We start from the raw sequence: 20384 nt of genomic DNA on the forward strand, positions 1-20384 counted from the left end.
AGCCCAAAGCACACACACAGAAAAAGTTCCATGTCAACACTCATATCAGCTCAGTGAGATATGGGGCTTCCACTGTCCAAGGCACCTGGGATTAATTTCTGCTTTAGAGAAGTGTGTTGCTACGATGATATTTTCTTAAACAGCTGGCTTAATCACCAGTACCCAGAGATGATGGAGTTTCAGAGCTGATGTCCCACAATTCAACAATTCTTTGGATTTTGATTAATACAAGTATAATATTTAATTTCAGAGCTTGCATTGGAGAGCGGCAGAAGAGTATTTCATAAAAGGGTGTTCTTAAATAAGGTTTTGCATTATTTCAAATCTTGTGCTACTCTGCTGTATTTTGGTACAGTGGGTTTTTTGCTTGTTATTAAATAATAAAAACACCATAAATTGTAAAGACATAATTATTGTTAAATCCTCTTTTTAGAAAGCTAAATGCCAAACAAAATAAGAGAAGAAACATCCTGCCTTCAATTAATTAAATTAATTATTGTGGTAACTTATAGGTTGGTCTCTAAGCAATCCAACTTCTATGCTACAAAATTCATTTTTATGTTTCTCTAGGGAAATGTCCAATAAAATTATTCCTCTGCTAATAAATCTGTCTGAGCATTTGCTGTTTTAACATAACACACTAAACATATTAACTATGTTTAACTTGCACTTTGAAATAGGAGAAGAGTCTCCAGTTTCTTGTAGAGTAATTAATTTTCATCAGTTTAATGGTCTAAGTGTAGAACTTTGTAAAATTGTGATCTAAACGTAAAATTAACAAATAGCTTCACTTCAGAGCAATAGCCCACATGTTCTGAGCTTTTAGAAAAAAAAGCTAAGACTCCTGGTTTTATTCTTCATATTTTTAAATTGTACACTATCTTAAATCACTTGTGGTGGTGCAATAACTGTTCACAGCATGCACAACTGTCCTGCAAGATCTCTTTTGCTGCTCAGGTTGAAGCCTCATAGTCATAACTGGCTTCTATGGAGCAGGTTTCTGAGTTGGTTAATCCATTACTGTCTTTAAGCAAGTCCAGTCAAGAATGTCAATAGACTTAACTGTTAATGAAAACTTCGTTTACCATCAAGGTAGTTGAGAAATTACTCTGCAGTATAAGCTAAGTACAATTAGATAATAATTAAAGAGGGAAAGAATAATATGTAGAAACAAGTACTTTTTACAAAGAGTGGGAAACACGTTGGAGTATTGAATGAGTGACGCTATCAAAACAAATGACGTGAGAGTCTCAGAAACTGAGTGTTGGGATCAGGGATAGGCAACAGCTGAATTCAGTGACAAATCAGGAAAGTGGAATCATGGTAGACTCAGAAGGGCTGAAATAGTGTGTTAACTATTCAGTTCTTTACAAAGTTAATAAATACAGCTATTTGGGAGGTGGGAGTCCATAAACACCCTGTGAAGTGTTGAAGCCTTAGCAAATTTAGCTGTATAAACTCTCAGTAAACCTCTAAGCCTATGTAAAACAATCTCTATGTCCTGTTGTTCTTCCCTAGGGATGGCATTCCATATTGCGAAACGGACTATCATGCAAAGTTTGGTATCAGATGTGATAATTGTGAAAAGTATATCACAGGAAGAGTGCTGGAGGTAAGGGAAATCTGTCTTTCAAACTCATCTGAAGAGACTTGCTCTTTTGGTTATAGTCATACGCTCACAAATGAGTGTTAATGCAACAGTTCAACGTTACTTTTATAACACACTAGGACCTTTTTCTGTAGTTCTTTTCTGTTTCTTCTGTTATTCATTTGGTAATACACACACGCCCTAAATGGATATTTGTGGTACTGGAGAATGTTCAGGTAGCAAAAGTAGTAAGTGAATGAGTTAACATGCACGTTTTAATACTTACACTAAATTTGGTGTGCAGTTACCCATAGCAGGTTACAGAAAGCGATTAGTTCTAAAATGGTAGAAGAACAGAATTTTCAGCTTCTCTACTGACATTTGGCTTCACAATATTGTGTTTTTCTGTCCTGGTTCTTGCCTTACAATGTCTATGCAAATATAGTATTTTTATTTGGTAGTATTTTAACAGCAATATGGTTAAACAATAGCATGTGGTGTCATGTGATTAAGAACTAGGTCCTTTCTGTCTCTGTGGATGAAGAAAAGACCAAAAAAAAATCGTTAGGAAGATGGGTATAGTAACAGTACTCCGTTTGATTTGTGGGACCTGGTGGGCACGTGTGGCTATATCTAACTGCTTGATGAGAATGTACTGAGCATTATGACAGTTGTTTGGTTTCATTATAAATGGACCAATAATAAAACGCATTCTTTAAAGCTGTTGTAGGAATTTTACCATGACTGATTACATCTGTCACTGTAGTTCTAGGTGATGTTTTCAGTTAGTGCGTGTGTGTCCCCCCTCCCCTTCCCCAGTGTTGCTTTGGTGACAGTGCTGTGGCACTGATTCTTTTCTTACTTTGGTACTGATGCAGCCTGGGAGTGACTGTGATTGAAGTCTGTGACCTGATGAAAGATTCTGAAAACTTTTTAAAAAAGAGAACAGATGATGAAATGCAATCTGTAAAAGTACAGCAGTGTCAGATAGTGTCTCTATCAAACAGGAAAAATAGGATGAAGTTAGTATGAAGCAGGCAATGGATTTGAACAGGTACAATGATATTTAATGTCTGGAAGTTTGTTACAACAATATGGAAACTGTATGGCCTATAACCTTTTTTTCCAAAAGATTGTATGAAACAACTTGTATTATATGCAACAAAACTAATGAAGCCTGAATACAGGTGAATGTCCTCTGTCCTAGCATTCATTCAGCTGCCACGATAGGTCCCATTCCTCATGACCTCTCCCAAAACGTCTACTGCCATCCTACCTATTACCCCCTGAAATATCTCCAGAGTTTTCTTTACATTTCTGCTGCCTGTTTACACAGTCAAGAATTAACACACAATGTTGAGGCTCCTTCTATGGTGAGCAGCCTTTGGACCTCTGTAAGAGATGACTTCAAATGGCTGTTGAGTTCCAATGTTGACCACAGAGAGCAGTCAGATGAGGAGTTATCAAGCACACCTTGTTTCATTAGGAAGCTATGCTGAAAATCGTGACTTAAGCAAACAGATTTGAAAGAATGCAGAGACTGTATCCATAGCTAACATGGTTAAGTCATTTGTTGTTCATCTGCAGCAGAGGAATTTGTTCATAAGGCTTCAGATTTGGGCTGGTTCCCCTGTCTGTCTGGTATCAAACTCGGTGTGTGTTTGCCACTCAACAGCTTGTTAGTATGTTTTATATCTCCTGGTCAGGAGGACAGAAAAAATAAGTAGTAGTTATGGCTGCGTTTTGTTGTAGGATGTATTTTTTGTGGAATTGTCTGGAATCCTGAACCAGTTTTCAAAACTTCGGTGTTTGTTTGTTTGTTTGTTTTTACCATCTTGAATATAGTCTGAAGATGCACTAAAATAATAGAACAAGTTACTTTTCAAGTGGGGGAAGACCTTGACAGCGATACTTATTAGGCAGAGGAATAGTCACCCAAAGGAGCTGCTGGGAGCTATCACTTAGATCCTATTAAAACAAGATTGGACAAGGCAATGGAAAATCTACGTTAGGGAACAGTCCTGCAATGACAAAGGGAGTGACTATATGACCTAATAGGATTTTTTCCATCTCTGATTTCTGTGATAATGTCAGGAGGACAGCTGCTTCCACAGTTAATCTGTGCCCAGATTTTAGAATATTGTCTCCCTTTCCAACACTTGTTCACTTTAAGTGTTTATTCAGCAGAGGAGGAGGGAAGGGTCAACTAGTGTGAGTTACTGATAACTTATAAAAATATAGCTGTTTTTGTAGGTTGCCAGCCAAATGCAATGATGATTTGGTTACTTAAATTCTTTCTTCAGTCCATTTTCTGAGGGCCAGAATCATTGCATGTAGTAAATGGGCTTGAACACAGGATAGCTCTGTTTATAATTCCTTTCTTGTTTCTTTCTTCCCCGCCAGTCCACCTTGGCTTGTCCCCAGTCTCCCAGGGAACTTGTACTGGACAAGCTACAAAGGGGCCTGAGCAGCTGATTTACAGAAACCATAAATTCTTCTGTTGTTTTTAAAGGCAACAGTTTTACTGTTCTTTTTACAAAAAGTCTGTTCAGCAGTGCTTTTATGGGCAAAGTTTGCTTTGGTCGTGAAGCGTACAGGACACTGTTTAATGGAGCATCAGCACTCTCCTAGAAATTGCTGGTTTTCCCCTGACCCTATATATTGATAAACCTACCACCTTAATTGGGGAGCAAGAGGTGGCTAGAGTTTACCTGACAGTTCAACTTAAAATGCAGTGTGACTGAAAACCTTTAGGGAGGAAAAGGGTTTATTTCAGTGCTTATGCTGTCTATAGCTGTGTTCCCAACCCAACATTATCCAAAATTAAGCAATAATACAGAAAATAAACACATTTTAAAATAAGAAGCTGTTGATTTTTGTAACCAGCCATTTCCCTTTTGTTATGTAGCAATCAATTTCTCTGCATTTGGCACTAAAAAAATATTTGTAATCTCTTTTTTTCTGTCACAAGCAGCTATTTATTAATTAAAATCCCAAGTTGTGGCAATGACCATGCTATAAAAATAGATTAAATAAGTGCAATTGCCTTTTGTCTAAAAATGCACTATATTTTACATAATTCAGACCCCGATACAAACCCCTTTCAATTGAGAAAACACTTTTTGTTTGTTTTATGAGTTTTTTAATCAGTCTTCTAGCTGTGTTTTGCTCAGGGGAGACAGAGGAGGGTCATCTTCCTCCCGGTCCCTCCCACATGACAAGACATGCAGGGGCTTGGAAGGCTGTTGAGGTGCGTAGGGGAACCATGTAGCAGCTCCTCCTGGTCCCCTCCTGGGGTACATGCCTGGGTTTCCTTAACATCTGATGTTTAGAAACTTTATCTCAATGAATAGAGAGTTGCTGGAAGTCTGTGTATAGTTCCTAATTCTTTGGATATCAATTGGTTTTAAGCTTTTTGGTCTTCTCCTCTTCAACTGAAGAACTTCAGGAGAATTTTGTAGAGAACGGGCTTAGTTCCTCTCAACTTTCGTTTTGTAAAACTGAATGAACCAAATTCTCCTCTGCTTGCAAAGTCAGCTCCAGGCTCTTATGCTGATGCTGTTGGACCTGCTCTGCAGCCCAGTGATGTCCATGCTTTGTCGCAGGTCTCCATGACCAGCTCTACTGGTAGCTGATTAACAAGCAGTATCTCCACTGTTACTGTCTGGTATTTTGAATTTCATGTGAATGAAAGTTGACAGTGTTGGAGGTTATGCTTTTGGAAAAGTCTCTTGTAATTTATTTACATGCAATCCAATTGTTTTTGTAAGCACCAAGGGTTATTTTCAGCTCTTTAGTAGACTTCTGTCTACAACTGTCCTGTGATTTACAGCTACATGGCTGTGGCAGAAATGTGTGCTACAAGTGCTGGTAAAAATGACTGTAGCATTTACTAAACATAAAGATGGGTCCAGCTGCTTTATCTGACAACCTAACTTGGCATGTGGTACTCAGTATATGTGGAGGAAGAAATGGTTAACGTTTTTGTTTTACATGTATATGTAGATGTCTAGAAAAGCATAATCATTTTTTTTTTTTAATCTATTCATCATAACTATGTTACATTAAAAAAAAAGGAACAAATACAGGAGACACTAGACAGGAACGAGACTAGAAATGTCGATTATTTATATGTCAGTTAAATGCCACTCATACCTCAGTGACTTATTAATTAAAACATTAATCACATTTTCGGTAGTTTGTTTTTTGCTTTGCCCTAGGGTTGAGCTGCTTTCGTTTGCTACCACATCTACTTTGTAAATCAATTGCCTTTCCCTTTGCAAAAGTCTCTGTATAGCAGAGAGACGAGACTAATTCTTTACAGCAGGGTGTACAAATTTCTGCCTGCAGTGTAGAATGGTTCATTCTGAAATGTCTGTTACCCTGCTGTTTCGCTAACAGCAAAACCTAGTGATGTGTGAAAGGTACTTGAGCAGCTTATTGTATAGGCATTAATACTGAAACATACAATAAAAGGGGCTCTGTCTATATGAACGAAGGGTTTCCTGTAGCATGGGCAGCCTTGCGAAGGCTGTCAGAGCAGTTAAAGGATCCAAGTGTCAGTACTAATCTTCAGTTAGAAACTGCTCTCTACGCCAGTTTTCTCCCATCACGAGAGAAGAAGGAAAACTGTTGGAAAAGATACGTCTAAATAAATCAGCATTAGCTGTTGCAAAAGGAAACCATCTAAGGTAGGAAACAATTAACTAGCACTTTCAATGCATAGTGTTTGCTGAGATTCAAGGCATTTTGCAGCTTGAGAATGGTCTCTGTTTTGGTGCCGATTGCATATGTCTGGGGCTGCTGGTTTGCAGAGGTAGGTTGATCAGCACATAATATCTGAACTTGGCTGGGTAAGTGTTAATTAATAGTTGACTTAGACTCTCTGCTTTAAAACAGGTATCATTAAAAATTCTATCAACAAGCATATAAATAGCAATGCAAATGTTTTTGACCTTAGCTTTTAGCCTTTGGTGTAGCCAACTTGTATTTTTTTCACCTTATCTTTCTCCTACTCCCATCCCTTCCCTTTTTCAACCACCTCTTCTCTCCAGAAAGATATAGAGCTACACTTATCCAGATTCATTTTCGGAACTGTTAAAAATTCACAATTTTTGGCATGTTAGGAAAAAACAGTGTATGTTAAAATGAACTGTTTGCATAGGTTTTTACCCTGTAAATCAGTTTTTAGGTTTATTGGGGAAGAGTACTGAGTAACACTTGGTAGTAGCTAAAGCCTGTTACATTTTTACCAAAGTAAGGGATTCTGCAAACTATTTCTGAAAAACACGAAAGAGAAGTTCAGAATTGGAAGGAAACTATTTGATAAAGGAGAAAGAATGACTATTGAAGGTTTTGTGTTTTTTTTTTTCACTTGCTTCTTTGCTTTTCTGTTGAGAATTTCTCTCATGTGTACGGAAAACGTCCCCAGAGTGTTGCTGTACATTGGTGCCTGTATGGGATTATTCCTGGTAGTGTTAGTGCCTGGTCTGACTCTTTGAGCCTGACAGAGAGGTGAATGGTGTCCACTGCCTTTTCCCATTACGCAAAAACGTAGTACCAGTTAACTCTCTTAAACTAACTTAATTGATTATTAAAGCATCAAAGCAGTGATTCCCGTAGTCACCTTGATACCTTCGGAGCCTCAGCTGCAGACAGCACACAGCATGCAGTTACAAAACCTTTCTAAGTGATGTGTTGCTGTGGTGATGCCTTATCTAGTACTATGTGCCAGCATTTGAATATTTCGATAACATGAAACGTTTCACTTTTGGATGTCTTCAGTTCCTCATCCTATTACTTTACGTAATTTCATTCATTTCTGGTGGTGTTCTGGCTCACGGCTGGGCCACACTGTGGTCGACCCCACCACTGCTCTGCAGTGCCCTGTACCCACCTGTGATCCAGCCGCCAGCACAAACACCTCCCTCCAGCTCTCTCCCGTAACCATGGCAGTGGTGCAGCAGTAAGTGCACTTAGTGACAAGTGGCTTTGTTGATAAAGTATCTCCAGGATGCTCTGGCCCATGTGACAACAGTTCAGTGTGTCTGCTAATAGCAGAAAAGCAGCCTATGTGACTCATTCCTTCTATCTTTAAGATTTTTCATCCTGCCAGCTTTCAGCATTTTTGTGCTTCTTCAGATTTCTTTTTTCCCCCCAAAGTAGGAACTTCTGAGTGGTACCTTGAACTGGAAATGTGTGGACGAGTCTGAAAGTAGCAACTTCGTGCTTCCTGGAGGGACTATTAATGTCAGTTCTACACATGAGAGTGGCATTTTCAGTTCCAGCTAAATTTAGGGATCCAAAATATCATCCCTTGGTCAGACACAGAATGAGAGACAGCTTCTGTTCTCAGATGTTTGCAGCCTGGATCACCACAACTAACGTGAAAGGAGCTGTGCTGGCTTCATCTGATAAATCGTGCTGCCTCTTCAGAGTTGTTCGGCGTCAGTTGCAGCTTCATTCTTCCCATTTCAAATGAGTGGGCTAAGTCTACAGCTGCAAAGTCGAAAAGGAGAAAGATGACTTGCAGACATATTTGCCTTCCTTTGCTCCCTCTCCCCTGTCAAGGGATGTCAGAAGTGAGAGCCAGCTGCAGCTTGTCCTGGCCCTGAAGTGGGATTTAAGGAGTGGGAAAGTGGAAAAGAAATGAAGGAGGTTGTTGAGCAAACAGAAAACAGAAGCCTCTTCCAGTCTCAGTGGGTGGCAAGAAAAATTTGCAAAGCTGAGAAGAAAAGACAAAAGGGGTAGATCACTAATTGCATAACAAAAGCAACTGTGTGCAAAATCAGTGATTTTAGGCATAACAGACCAGTTTGATTTACAAGACCATGTACCAAATTCTGTAGAAAAAATGGACTGTTGGCCTTTTCCAGCTTTTCTCTGGCTGCAGAATTTGCTCCTGAGTCACAGCTTCTTTGCAGATGTCGCAGGATGAGATTACAGTTATAATAGTGCTGATTTTTCTTAATGATTTTTTCTTTTTTTTTTTTTTTTTTTTTTTTTTTTAATATCAGAAATTTTTCCTTCTGTGAGTCCGGTATATAAATGTCCCTGTTGGTACATTCGATCTATGCTTTAATGCTTTATACCTGGAAGAATAAAGAGTGTGTGGGAGGCAGTAAAAATGACTCAAATGTGGGTGGGAAGTCTCAAAGCTCTGCAAAGTACAGCAGGATGAGCCAGAAACAAGACAATATGAAATAACTGTATATATGAGACAGCTAAAGCTGTAAGTAATGCTGCAGGTGCATGTATTAAACATGTCACATGACTGTTCCTTGTCATCTGATGGGATGATAAATGAATCCAATAAGAAGAAGATGAGGAGGATTGATTCAAAACATTACACTACATTTACGCTGGTGTAAACCCCATTGAAAATGGTTCATTTGCCCTGTCACACTGCTGAAGTGACTCAGTGGTGAGTCAGGTCCACTGTGACTAAGAGAATTAATGAGAGTTTTCCTCCACATAATTCTCTTTGTCTCCTGGCTCCCACACTTTTCTCTCCTCGGCACTGTTGTATAACATAAGCAATAGGTATTTAACAAATACCTCTGCCTTGGTAAGGTTGCCTGTACCTTCATACCCAGTAGGTGACACAACAGCTGTTTATTAACTTAACCATTATTGTATACAACTATTACTATCCAATTATTTGAGTTCTTCTGTAGTATATGCAAAACTCTGACTTTGCTGTAAATGTGAATTGAGATTTTATGTGGCTACACTTAAAGGTGGTAACTGAGCACAGTATTCTACTACAAGTAGTAAGGGTTATCTGATTTTTCTGAATATCATCACCCTAATTTGAAAATACCCCATAGAATCCAGTTTATGGTGTCAGTATAGTCCACATAACATGCCACTGTGTGGATGCAGTAGCAATTAGGAGCACGTAGCCATTGAACAACACTCGATGGTGTGATGCTGTGCCCCTTCTCCAGGGTATTCTTTAGATAAAGACAGAAGGGCAAACACTGGGGCCTTAGGCTTTACACAGCCTTTAGGATTAAACCCATGTCACACAACCCCATATATAAGTTCTGGCCAAGAACAGAAGGGTTATATTAACAGATGGGGAATAAGAAAGAACTATCCTGATTTCAGTGTAGTAGGAGGAATAACTTGATAGGAAGGGTTTTTTTGAGCCAGTTCTGTGCTGTTAGCGAAGAGAGTTATTAAATAATAACTAATTTAGTTCTGGGAACAGAAATTAAATCCTTAGCTCAGCCAAAGTCAGGGAACTGCATTTAGTTACAGAAATGATGAATTTGCCTCCATAAAACAATGCAGTGATTGGTTGGGGCATTTAATGTTGAAATGCTTGAACTTGTTTGAAACCAGATAGCAGCAGTCGGTCGAGTCATATGTCTTTCATAGGAGCTTTAGTCCTTCATTTCAGGGTGAGAAGCTGCATGATGGAAAAGCTTATTGATTGTCAGTGGTTTTGTGCTTTATTCTGTTACGCTTTGCTTGAACAAGGTGGTTGTCTGGTGATGACCCAACTCTTCAGCAAATTCATTCCATGTGAAAAGCTTTTAACTAAGAATGCTTTAGACCAGTCTTCTGTGGGATTTGTTTCTGGGTCATGCAACTGTGCCGTGCCTTGGCATACCAGCAGGCTCACTGTTTTGAAGGCTGACTGCCATTATCTTTGTTCAGGATAGGATGCATTTAGGACTTCAGTTGGAGATTTTAGAGTATGAACATGGCAGGATTTGGACCTACCTCAATAGATAACATTCAGTGATAATAATGCGCTATTACATCAACCTATATTGTATTATACCCTTACAATGGAAAATATTCTTTGATATGATTGAATCATTGCAGCAGTCTGACCTTTCCTCACTTCCACACTCTTCAGTCCCAGCAGTAAAAAGTGTCAGTTACCAATGTGCATTTTTTGATAACAAGAGAGACTTTTTTTTTAATTTATATTTTTTATAGGAAAGTTTACTGAAAACTTTTCATTTGTAGGAAAGGAAGCAAATAGTTCTGAATTTATTTAAGACATTGAATGATTTTGTCTAGTTTCTTTCTTCCCTTTACTAGCTACTTTACTAAGTAAGTAATGCAGTGAGATAAGATGTACTTAGGCTTCACTGGTGAGAGCATAATAAGAAATCTTGAGTCTTCTTTCCAGACCTCGGCTTATGCTTTGAGCTTTAGGCTGCTCTGATCCAGTCCCTCCTCTGTCAATCCATAAGCAGTTGTCACTCATCAACCGCAGTAAAAAATGACATTGATCACAGTCGTAGCAATGGCATGAGAGGCCGGATGAGCAGTGTCATTGTGATAGAGTTACAATTATTATACATCTCATCTTTTATTTATTCTATCACTTCATCAGTTCTGGCAGCCATAGGCAGAGAATGAGCAGAGCTTTTTGCTGAGCTGTCTGCAGTAATGTTATATCTTCTCCTGAGTGATGACAGCTAATTTAGAACCCAACTTTAAGTAGTTAAGGTTATTCCTTCCAATTTGAATTACTCAGATTTTGCTAGCATTGCATGTTTCCCAGGCCTGGTGTTCATACTGCTCTGCAGACTTTAGGATAACACCCCACACTGTCTTCAAATAGTACTTTAAATTATGTGATTCACATTCATCACATCAGGTTCATTCTTCTTTTATCTAGTTCAAGCCCTGAAGTTATGAGAAATGAGAAAAGATGGTTGTATGCACTTTGTTGTAGAGCTTTCTGGTTCCGCTTTAAGTGAAGCATGGGTTTACGTGTCTGTGTGCTGTGGGACAGACAAGAACACTGGTGCTCTCCATGCTTAGAGCAGGGATTAAGGGGAGGTCATTGGCTCTGCTGGGAGAATGTTCCTCATGTTGACCCAGCCCAGAATGCTCTGCTTGCTGCTCAGAGGAGATTTACCATTTAAAGTGACCTTTCATCCCTAAAGGGAATGAAGTAATTCATAATACATTGTCTTAGAGTGTTAAGGGCTGTTTTGATTCCACTTTTAAATTACACACTAAGACTTTGACTCTGTTATTGTGGAAAGCTGGTGTGGTCACTTGAGGAGAAATTAAACTGTTGGTGGTGTACTGTCTTGTTAAGGACATGCTTTGCTATTCAGGTTTGAGGAAATCTCAGCTAAGAATATTTAAATCAATCTTTATAATAATACTGTCTTCACATCTGGATGCCTGGGCACAAAGACCTGATATAGTCTTGAAGCAAATGTAGGCTATTGAGAAGGTTTCTTATAATCTGCCACTTGAACCATGAGAGATCTCTGAGATGAATGTCGCTTCTGTGCTATGTGTGTGTTGATATTTTATTAAGCACTGAGACAACAATCTGTCAAACTAAGCTTTCAAACTGTGCAAAAAAAGTAACCATATGGTTAGAAATTTGTTTGCTGAATTAAACTCCCTCACATCAATATAACCAGGAAAAGAAAAATAACAAGGCCATCATTACAACTAAACTGAAAGCATAAAACAGTTGCTGCCCTAAACTTATAAAATTTCTGGGTTCTGCTGAAACCAACTGTACATCTATGAGATGAAGCCTTTGGAACAGTCTGAAGAGAGAGGAGAAAGGGGCACTGCGGAAGGCCTCCTTGGCATGTGGCCAAGTAAGGTTTTGTTGGCATTCAGACCTAACACATCCAGGTCCTAGGTTTGAATATAATATAATTTGTAGTATCTAATCAGGCGAACTGTATAAACATATCAGGGAATATTATTAGTTGATTCCTACATCAAGTTCCTAACCTCAGATTTAGCTATCACCTTTCATTTAGAAAGACGGTGTGTTCTGTTATAAATAAAGTGATAAAGAGTCTGCCATGTCATGTCTTCTGTGCTTTGTTTAGGAGAGGGACATCATACAATTTTTTATGCAGACTTTGAGTGTGTCCCATTTTAATTCATAGAATCATTTCAGTTAGAAGAGACCCTGAGGATCATAGAGTCCAAGCATAACCTAACTCTAGCATTAAACTGTGTCCCTAAGAACCTCATCTAAGTGCCTTTTAGACACCTCCAGAGATGGTGACTCCACCACTTCCCTGGGCAGCCTGTTCCAATGCCCAACAACCCTTTCCATGAAGAATTTTGCTCCTAATATCCAATCCAAACCTCCCCTGGTGCAACTTGAGGCCATTTCCTCTTGTCCTATCACTTGCTACTTGGGAGAAGAGACCAACACCCCCATGCTACAACCTCCTTTCAGGTAGTTGCATACAGTGATAAGGTCTCCCCTCATCTTCCTTTTCTCAAGGCTAAACAGCCCCAGTTCCCTCAATTGTTCTCCATCACACTTGTGCTCCAGACCCCTCACCAGCTTCATTGCCCTCCTCTGCATTCTCTCCTCTCCACACTCTCAATGTCTTTCTTATGATGAGAGGTCCAAAACTGAACACAGTGTTCAAGGTGGGGCCTCACCAGGGCTGAGTCCGGTGGCAAAATCACTGCCCCAGTCCTGATACAAGCGAGGATGCTGCTGGCCTTTATGGCCACCTGGGCACACTTCTGGTTCATGTTCAGCTGCCTGTCAGTCAACACCCCGAGATCCCTCTCTGCCAGGCACATTCCAGCCACTCTTCCCCGAGCCTGTAGTGCTGCCTGTGGTTGTTGTGACCCATGTGCAGGACCCAGCACTTGGCCTTGTTGAACCTCATCCAATTGGCCTCAGCACAATGATCCAGCCAGTCCAGGTCCTTCTGTATGGCCTTTCTACCCTGCAGCAGATCAACACTTCCACCCAATTTGGTGTTGTCTGCAAACTTAGTATGGTTGCACTCAATCCCCTCATCCAGATCATTGATAAAGAGATTAAACAGAACTGGCCCCAATACTGAGCCCTAGGGAACACCACTCGTGACCAGCCACCAACTGGATTTGGCTCCGTTCACTGCAACTCACAGGAAATAATGCAAAGTCCATTGAAGTTATGCTGGTGTGACCATTAACAGAAGGATCACTCCTCCTTTCCCTGATTTTTCTGTTATAATTTTATCTAAGTTATACAAAGAGGTCTCTCTCTACCATTTTACAGCTACTTACTCTACGGAGTGAATTAAAATGATATATTTGGTTGTGCAGTTAAATTTAGGGAAATAGATTTTATTCTGTGATGCATCCAGGTTTTCTGAGAATGTGTTCTGACAGTTTATTTTAGCAAAGGAGTAACTGAATTCCCTCAGAGAGTGTTAGCCTGGGAGTTGTATCAGCTGTGCTAAATCAATTGAATTATTGAGGCAAAGCATTGTATTAGCAATGCTTGTGCAGTACAAATATTCCAAGGGAAATAGTGTTTCTTTTCAGCTTGATATTTCAAATTTAAATTTATATCATGATAGTTAAGTAACCTTTTGTGCTTAAATAACTGCACTCAGTCAAGTACTTTTAAACCTGAGGTTTAAACCTGGTACTGATCCTTCATGGTCTGGTGCTTTAAGGTGTCAACACAGATAGTAGTGACCATCTTTTGTGTCTAAAGGTGCAGAAATCACCGAGAAGTCTGCACAAATGACACCATAAAACAAAGAATGAACTGGAACAAAGCTGTTTTCAAAATGGCAATTCTGATGTGATGCATAGCTCTTCCTTATTGCTGATTTAAAATATTGCAAGAAGTTAACACTGAAGTAAAATCAGAGATTCTTTAACCTAAATTTATCACCCTCCTGTATTTGATATTGTGAATGCAAAGTAGCCACCAGACACAGATTGTGTTCTCTAGTATAAAAACCTCTGTAGACTTCGACACTAAAAAAAAGGAGACAAATCAGCCTTGTAGTAACAGTGTTAAATTTCTAGATTAATAGTGCAATACTGTGAGAACATATTTACATGCTGAAGCCAGTGGGGCAATACTTGATAATAGTTTCTTAAAGGTACACATAAAGCCCTTTCAGGCTTTTCCGGGTAGACAGGTTATGAGACATTCTACATGGACCCAAATTTGCTTATTTTTAACTCCAGAACTTCTACTGAAGTCAGACTTAGCTTAAATTTAAGCTAACTTAGTTCTGTGCTTTAGAGTTGGTCTCTTGGCTTTTATTCATAATGGAAGTGGCATTGACCTTAGGCCACTTAAACCATGGACTGTTCTTTCTATGACAGAAGAGTATCAGGTCACAAAGAGGTCTTACAAAGACCTTACAAAGAGAGGAACGAGATGCTAAGATTTGGCTTTCAGTTCTGTAGGGCTTTGAAGACTGAGGAATGCTGGGAGCATGCACAAGAGCTGGCTTTGGGCTGTTGAACTGTGTTTTGTGTCATCTCAAAGATGGGTTAGGGGTGCGGTTTGGAGGGCTGGCCCGTGCCATCTGTTCAGAAGAGCACCACTCCCTGGAAGCTATTTTTGTCACTGGTTCAAGCCACTGTTGCCTTGTGGTGCTGCCGTTCTTGCCTGTGGGAACCAGAGCTAATAATTTTGCCCACAGTTGGCCATAGATCTGAATTTTGGCCAAGCTACCAAAACTGAGTCTTGCACAAATCCCATGATACAAGAATCTTCACTGTATTTTCATTTGAAAATATTTTCATTTGAAAATACAGCCTTCTCTGTGTTACATGTTGATGCTCTGACATAGACAAGCCCTTCCTCCTTTTACCAGGCAGATGACTCCTCTTGAATAACACACTGAGGCCAATGGTGAAACAGTTTAAATGAATGGGGTTATAAGGAAATTGGAAATTTAAATTTATGAAAACTGATGAGTTACTAAGCTGTTCTGAGCAAATCTAGAGCTCAGTCCTATTGTCATTCCAATAAATCAAAATGGTGGTATTAAATCATGACAATCTCAGAACAATTGGCTTGTCTATGTGAGGAATTTAGTGCACAGTACTCAAAGTGGCAGCTCTATACAGTCCTATGGGCACATCACACACATTCCTCATGGAAACCCTTGAGGGTTAGCTGCAAGCCACTTTCAAAGCAGATACAAACATTTCTTGAACAAGATGGTTCTTGCTGTCAAGTGTTTAGTGGGGTCGTGAAGAACATACAGTGAATTGGAAATGCATGCTCAAGGTTATGACCTCCCAACTTCTGCAGGTGAGTCCTAAGCTACTTTTGGCTTGGTGCACAGTATGGTCATCTACAGGGAAAATGTGTTCATTATAGAGAATTTTTTCCATTCTGTAAATTGAGAGTCTTAACTCTTGCACATTAACTTTTTTTTTTTTTTGTGTGTGTGTAAGCAAGACCATAATTACATTTTAAATCATGAATTGTCTATAATCGAAAATAAATGCTGTGGTTGTAGGAAATTATTGAGCTAACTGGCATTAACTAATTTATTCTAATTAGTCATATGATAGAAGATGAGAGAAAAACTCCTCATAGTGAAGCTGCTGAATTGATTGGTATACTTAATCACCTGTACCTTTTTTCCCAAACAGGCAGGAGAAAAACATTATCACCCAACCTGCGCACGATGTGTCAGGTGCAGTCAGATGTTTGCAGAAGGAGAAGAAATGTATCTTCAAGGTAAAAACAAACAAATAAAAACCCCAAACCCAAACCAGTTACAATTGGCAGCATGGCCCTCTTGGCCATACCTGCTAGCATGGCTCAGCTGTTTTACACATATTTGCATTTCATAACCACCACATAACGTGAAGTATGCAATGTGTAGGCCAAAGAAAAGTAAAAACAAACCCTTGTTGCTTCTTACTATTTCTCTGTCTCTGTTCAAATCCAGTGGCAAGCGTGAATCACAGAAAGGATGAGTGGCAGCAGTTATTTCCTGCAAATGGAAGTACTTTACAGTGAAGATTGTAAAATTTTATATTTACTAGAAAAAATGTTTTTTTTTTTTTTTTTTTTGTGCAGTGATAAGTGGTCCAGATGAAAGTTAAGACACATGTAGAACAGCAGGCTCCCTAAAGCAGTCCTAAGACCAGTTCAGTAGCTGTTCCCATTTGGTAGGAGGAGAAAATCTGAATCCCTCTCAGTCAGACCTGACTGCCCGCCGAGGGTGGAGAAGAGGATGCCTTGGAGCTGAAGCCCTTACCAGACAATGTGCCTGTACTTTACGCAGCCATGAACTTGTACAACTTGGGAGAAAGCTACGTAGGGAGAATTTCAGTCTTTCTTGTCAGGGAATTTCAGTGGTAATAGAGAACAACTTGCACAATAATTTGTTCAATGGAAATAAAAAGTTATTTAACATAGATATGATCTAAGATCTGTATTTCATATATAGCAACTTTTAGCTGTACTAAACTGATAAAACTGTCTACACAGTTAAATACAGGGTCAGACACAAGAGAAAATGAAGGCTTTTGCCTATGTCTTTGACTGGCAGTATCTTTTCAAAGGAAAACAGGAAAGACAAACTCGGTAGGATGTGGGAACTGCAAGGCTGGTGTATTATCCTGAAATCACATGCTTGCCCAGATCTGTATTACAACTTTACAATTGTCCACAGTTTTCTAGAAGCATACTTTGAAATCATTCATTAAGCTGGAAAAGTTAGGCTTTATTTAAAACACAACAGTGGTCTCAGTAAGATCTAATTATAGCTGAGTATGTTATTTAAAATGATAATTTTATTGTCACTTTGGTTTACAATAAGAACTAGCTCATTAAAGGACATAATGATCCTTGTCTGAGCTCGTGGATTCTCCCTCAGGAGCCAGAAAATGCTGTGGTTCTCCCAATTGCAGAGTAGCTCAGCTACTTTGATCCTGAAATCCCCTGGGAAATCAATGCTTTAAAAAAATATATCAAACTAGTAATTGCTTCTAGATTTCAAACTCTCTGAAACTAGGTTTCAGTTAATCTTTTTTTTCAGTTCAGTTTGTTATAAGTGTCTATTTCTTAGGTTCTGTGCCAATTTTTAATTCAAATAATCAAGAAGTATGCTCAGATTCTGTAAATTTGGACCCATCATATTCACTTTTATTTTCTGATTTTCACATTCATACCAACTCATAATCATACACTTTTTGTTGTCACATGAAGAGCAGTTTCCATTAGAAACTGGTGTTAACTTCATAAGATATCTGTGATTTCAGCTGTCTGACCTGATGTGTTAGATAATAAAAAAATGTCAGAGCCCAGAGTTTTTAACTTGCTCTTCATCCTTTTAAAGGAACTTTACAGTAGTTTCTTAAGTGTTGCGTGTTCCTCAGCACAAACTGAGTCATCAGTTATCCAGCAGATTACTTTTGGGTGAAACAACTCTTTTTCTTCCCTGTGAAAAAGTTTCCTAGCCAGTTTTGTGTGACCACAGATAGCCATCATTCAAGAAAAGTTGATCTAAATACTTCTTAAAACCATTGGGAAGATTTCCATCAACTTATGCAATAGTTGGGATAAATGCTTTCAGTGGGCAAGCTCAGACACACTCATAATTGGAAGATAAATTAGCATTGGATTTAAAGGTGCTAAAAATATTTTTTTTGTAGTTGCTCAGTCCCAAAAAACTTCAGTAACTTAGTAAACATGATTTATCCAGTGCTTACTTATAGATAGTCTGATACTGCTTGAGTCTGGGTTCACCTGGGTTAGTTTTTGTGAAATACTAATGATGTCCATCTGTCTTCTGGGAAATGGACTTTCTGTTTCTCTCTTGTTTCCAAAATCCACTGGTTAGAAAACTATCAAACTGCTGTGAAAACAAAGCATTTCCAATAAATCTTCTTGGTGCTCTCCACACAGTATAAACATTAAATATTTATAAAACAAAAGTTCTCAACTTCCCATTTAGTCAGGCAGAAGTTTCAGTGCACTCACATTTGCTGACTGTGTGGAGCTTTAATCTGTGGCTTGTCCCAGCTCAGACTGGCATAAACATAAAGTTGTATTTTATTATTAAAATTTACAAATAATTCTTTTATTTTATATCATTACACACATTCCACTTTCATTGAACACTGTGTTCAACTTTTTAGAAGTTGTTGGTCTTGTTTTTAGTTTTGGTGGGGTTTTTTTTTGCCTTAATGACTGATGCAAAGCTGTTAAGTTTCTTCCTCACACTTATGTATACTTATATCTCTCGAGTTCATAAGCCTCCCTTCAGTACTTACATGCAGTAGTGAATTGGTTCATTCTATATTTTCTGCGTCCTCTAGGATGGATATTCCCCTGAATTTATACAGTTCTTTAGTATTTGACTTATGAGAAGGCAGACTGGTTTTTCAGCTGATGTTAAATGCCACAATGCTATTCCATTCCATCACAGTGCACTACTTAGTATGATCTGGGTCAGACTGTTACAAGAATATGTATAATGAGAGTATAGAAAATTCTAACTCCATGTAAAGAAAAACAAATTTACAATGAGAGTGGAACAGGTTGCCCAGAAATGCTGTGGGATTTCCACCTTTGGAGATATGCAGAACCCAACTGGGCACAGTCATGAGCTGTAGTGGGACCTGCTCTGAGGAGGACGTTGGGCTGGAGCAGCTCCAATGATCCCACATCACACTCCTTGGGATGCGGGTTTTGATGTTGATCTCATGTTGAAGTATGTGTAGCTTTCTGAAGTGCACCTAGCCTTTAAAATGTATGTGATCAGGCTTACTCATATTGAAAAGTTGTCAGTTTTAGCTTTGAAATTATCTGTGAAATAGGGACTGCAGGGGAATCAGTATGCTGTCGTGTCTTACGAAACCTTATAGGAATATTTAAAGTTCTTTTTTTTTTTTTTTTAACCTTTTAACGTTCTTATTGGGCAACTGTATTAAGAAGAGCTTTAAATTTACTTTCCAGGTACATCCATTTGGCATCCTGTTTGTAGACAGGCTGCAAAGGCAGAAGAAAAAAACAAGGTAAAAAGACCATATTTTTACTCAGTGTGATTCCATTGTCATTCTCTTCTCTGTGCTTTTTTTTGCAGCTGGCACAGAGGGAAGTATTGGAATTTTTTCACTACTGTAATTTTAAATTACAGAAATCCGGTACGTTAATGTAATAATGGAACATAAATATTCTGCTTCTACTTAGTGATTAAAGCTACAGCTTCAGGAGAATGCTGACCTAAGAGTTATATGTGTAAGCTGAATAACGAAAAATGTGAAAATATGAATAAGAAAAAAAAAATCATTTAATCATTTTTAACTTCTGTCTGATTATGATGTGATCAGTGCATGACCTCTTCTCTTTTTATGTGGTTCTGCACTTAAAAGATCAGAGGACTTTCACTTTATTTGTTTTTACAAAAAAATCTCTGCTTGGAATTTCTTTTTTATTATTTGTTTGTAAAATGTTAGCAAGCCAGCTCAAATTTAATTTAATCTCTGGCTTTAAGTACCTCCTTAAGTTGGATTATTCATGCATCTGTCTGTGTGCAAGGGGAAAAGGGGGAAGTTCTGGTAACTTTAATAATTACAATGCTGGCAGATGAATAAGCTGCCCTTAGGAAATGAAGAATTAATCTGTAGCTGGGGAAATTATCTCTGAAGTAGTGGGACTGAAATGCAACTATCTCATTTAATGTGGAGGGCAAGTATGGGGTTTTTCAGTTCTTATGTTCTCTGATGCTCCAAGTGGTATCCCTGGTGTCCTCATTTGAAAAACCTTGCTTTGATTCATCGAGGCTTGGACATAAGGCACATGGGACAAGTCAGAACAGCAGGCAGCAGCTATAAAAAGAGTGTTTACAAATCTGGTGTGTTAGCAAGTGCAACTTTGACTAAACCACAGTTTAGAAAAAGGCTTGTTTTGAGCTTTGCCCTGAAAGATCTTGGCTTTATTTTTTGTACCCATGTGTGTGGGAAGCGATTGCTCTGATATGCTTTATGGCAATCACTGAATATCAAATAAGTAGCATTTCAATAAAAAATGTACTGTTTAATACATCTATATTTA

At 38.7% G+C, this 20384-nt stretch overlaps 1 protein-coding gene across 24 annotated transcripts in view; it reads left to right on the top strand.

Moving 5' to 3' along the window:
* ABLIM2 (actin binding LIM protein family member 2) overlaps positions 1–20384 on the top strand; it is a 139833-nt gene that overhangs the window by 69073 nt on the left and 50376 nt on the right. For all 24 annotated transcript variants that reach the window (XM_065062597.1, XM_065062574.1, XM_065062576.1 and 21 more), the window contains exons 6-8: positions 1519–1612; positions 15968–16055; positions 19287–19345. In XM_065062597.1, the coding sequence (XP_064918669.1) occupies positions 1519–1612; positions 15968–16055; positions 19287–19345 (241 nt within the window). The remainder of the gene's footprint in view (positions 1–1518; positions 1613–15967; positions 16056–19286; positions 19346–20384) is intronic.

The sequence above is a fragment of the Columba livia genome, chromosome 4 (genome assembly GCF_036013475.1).
Source record: "Columba livia isolate bColLiv1 breed racing homer chromosome 4, bColLiv1.pat.W.v2, whole genome shotgun sequence".
NCBI lineage: Eukaryota > Metazoa > Chordata > Aves > Columbiformes > Columbidae > Columba > Columba livia.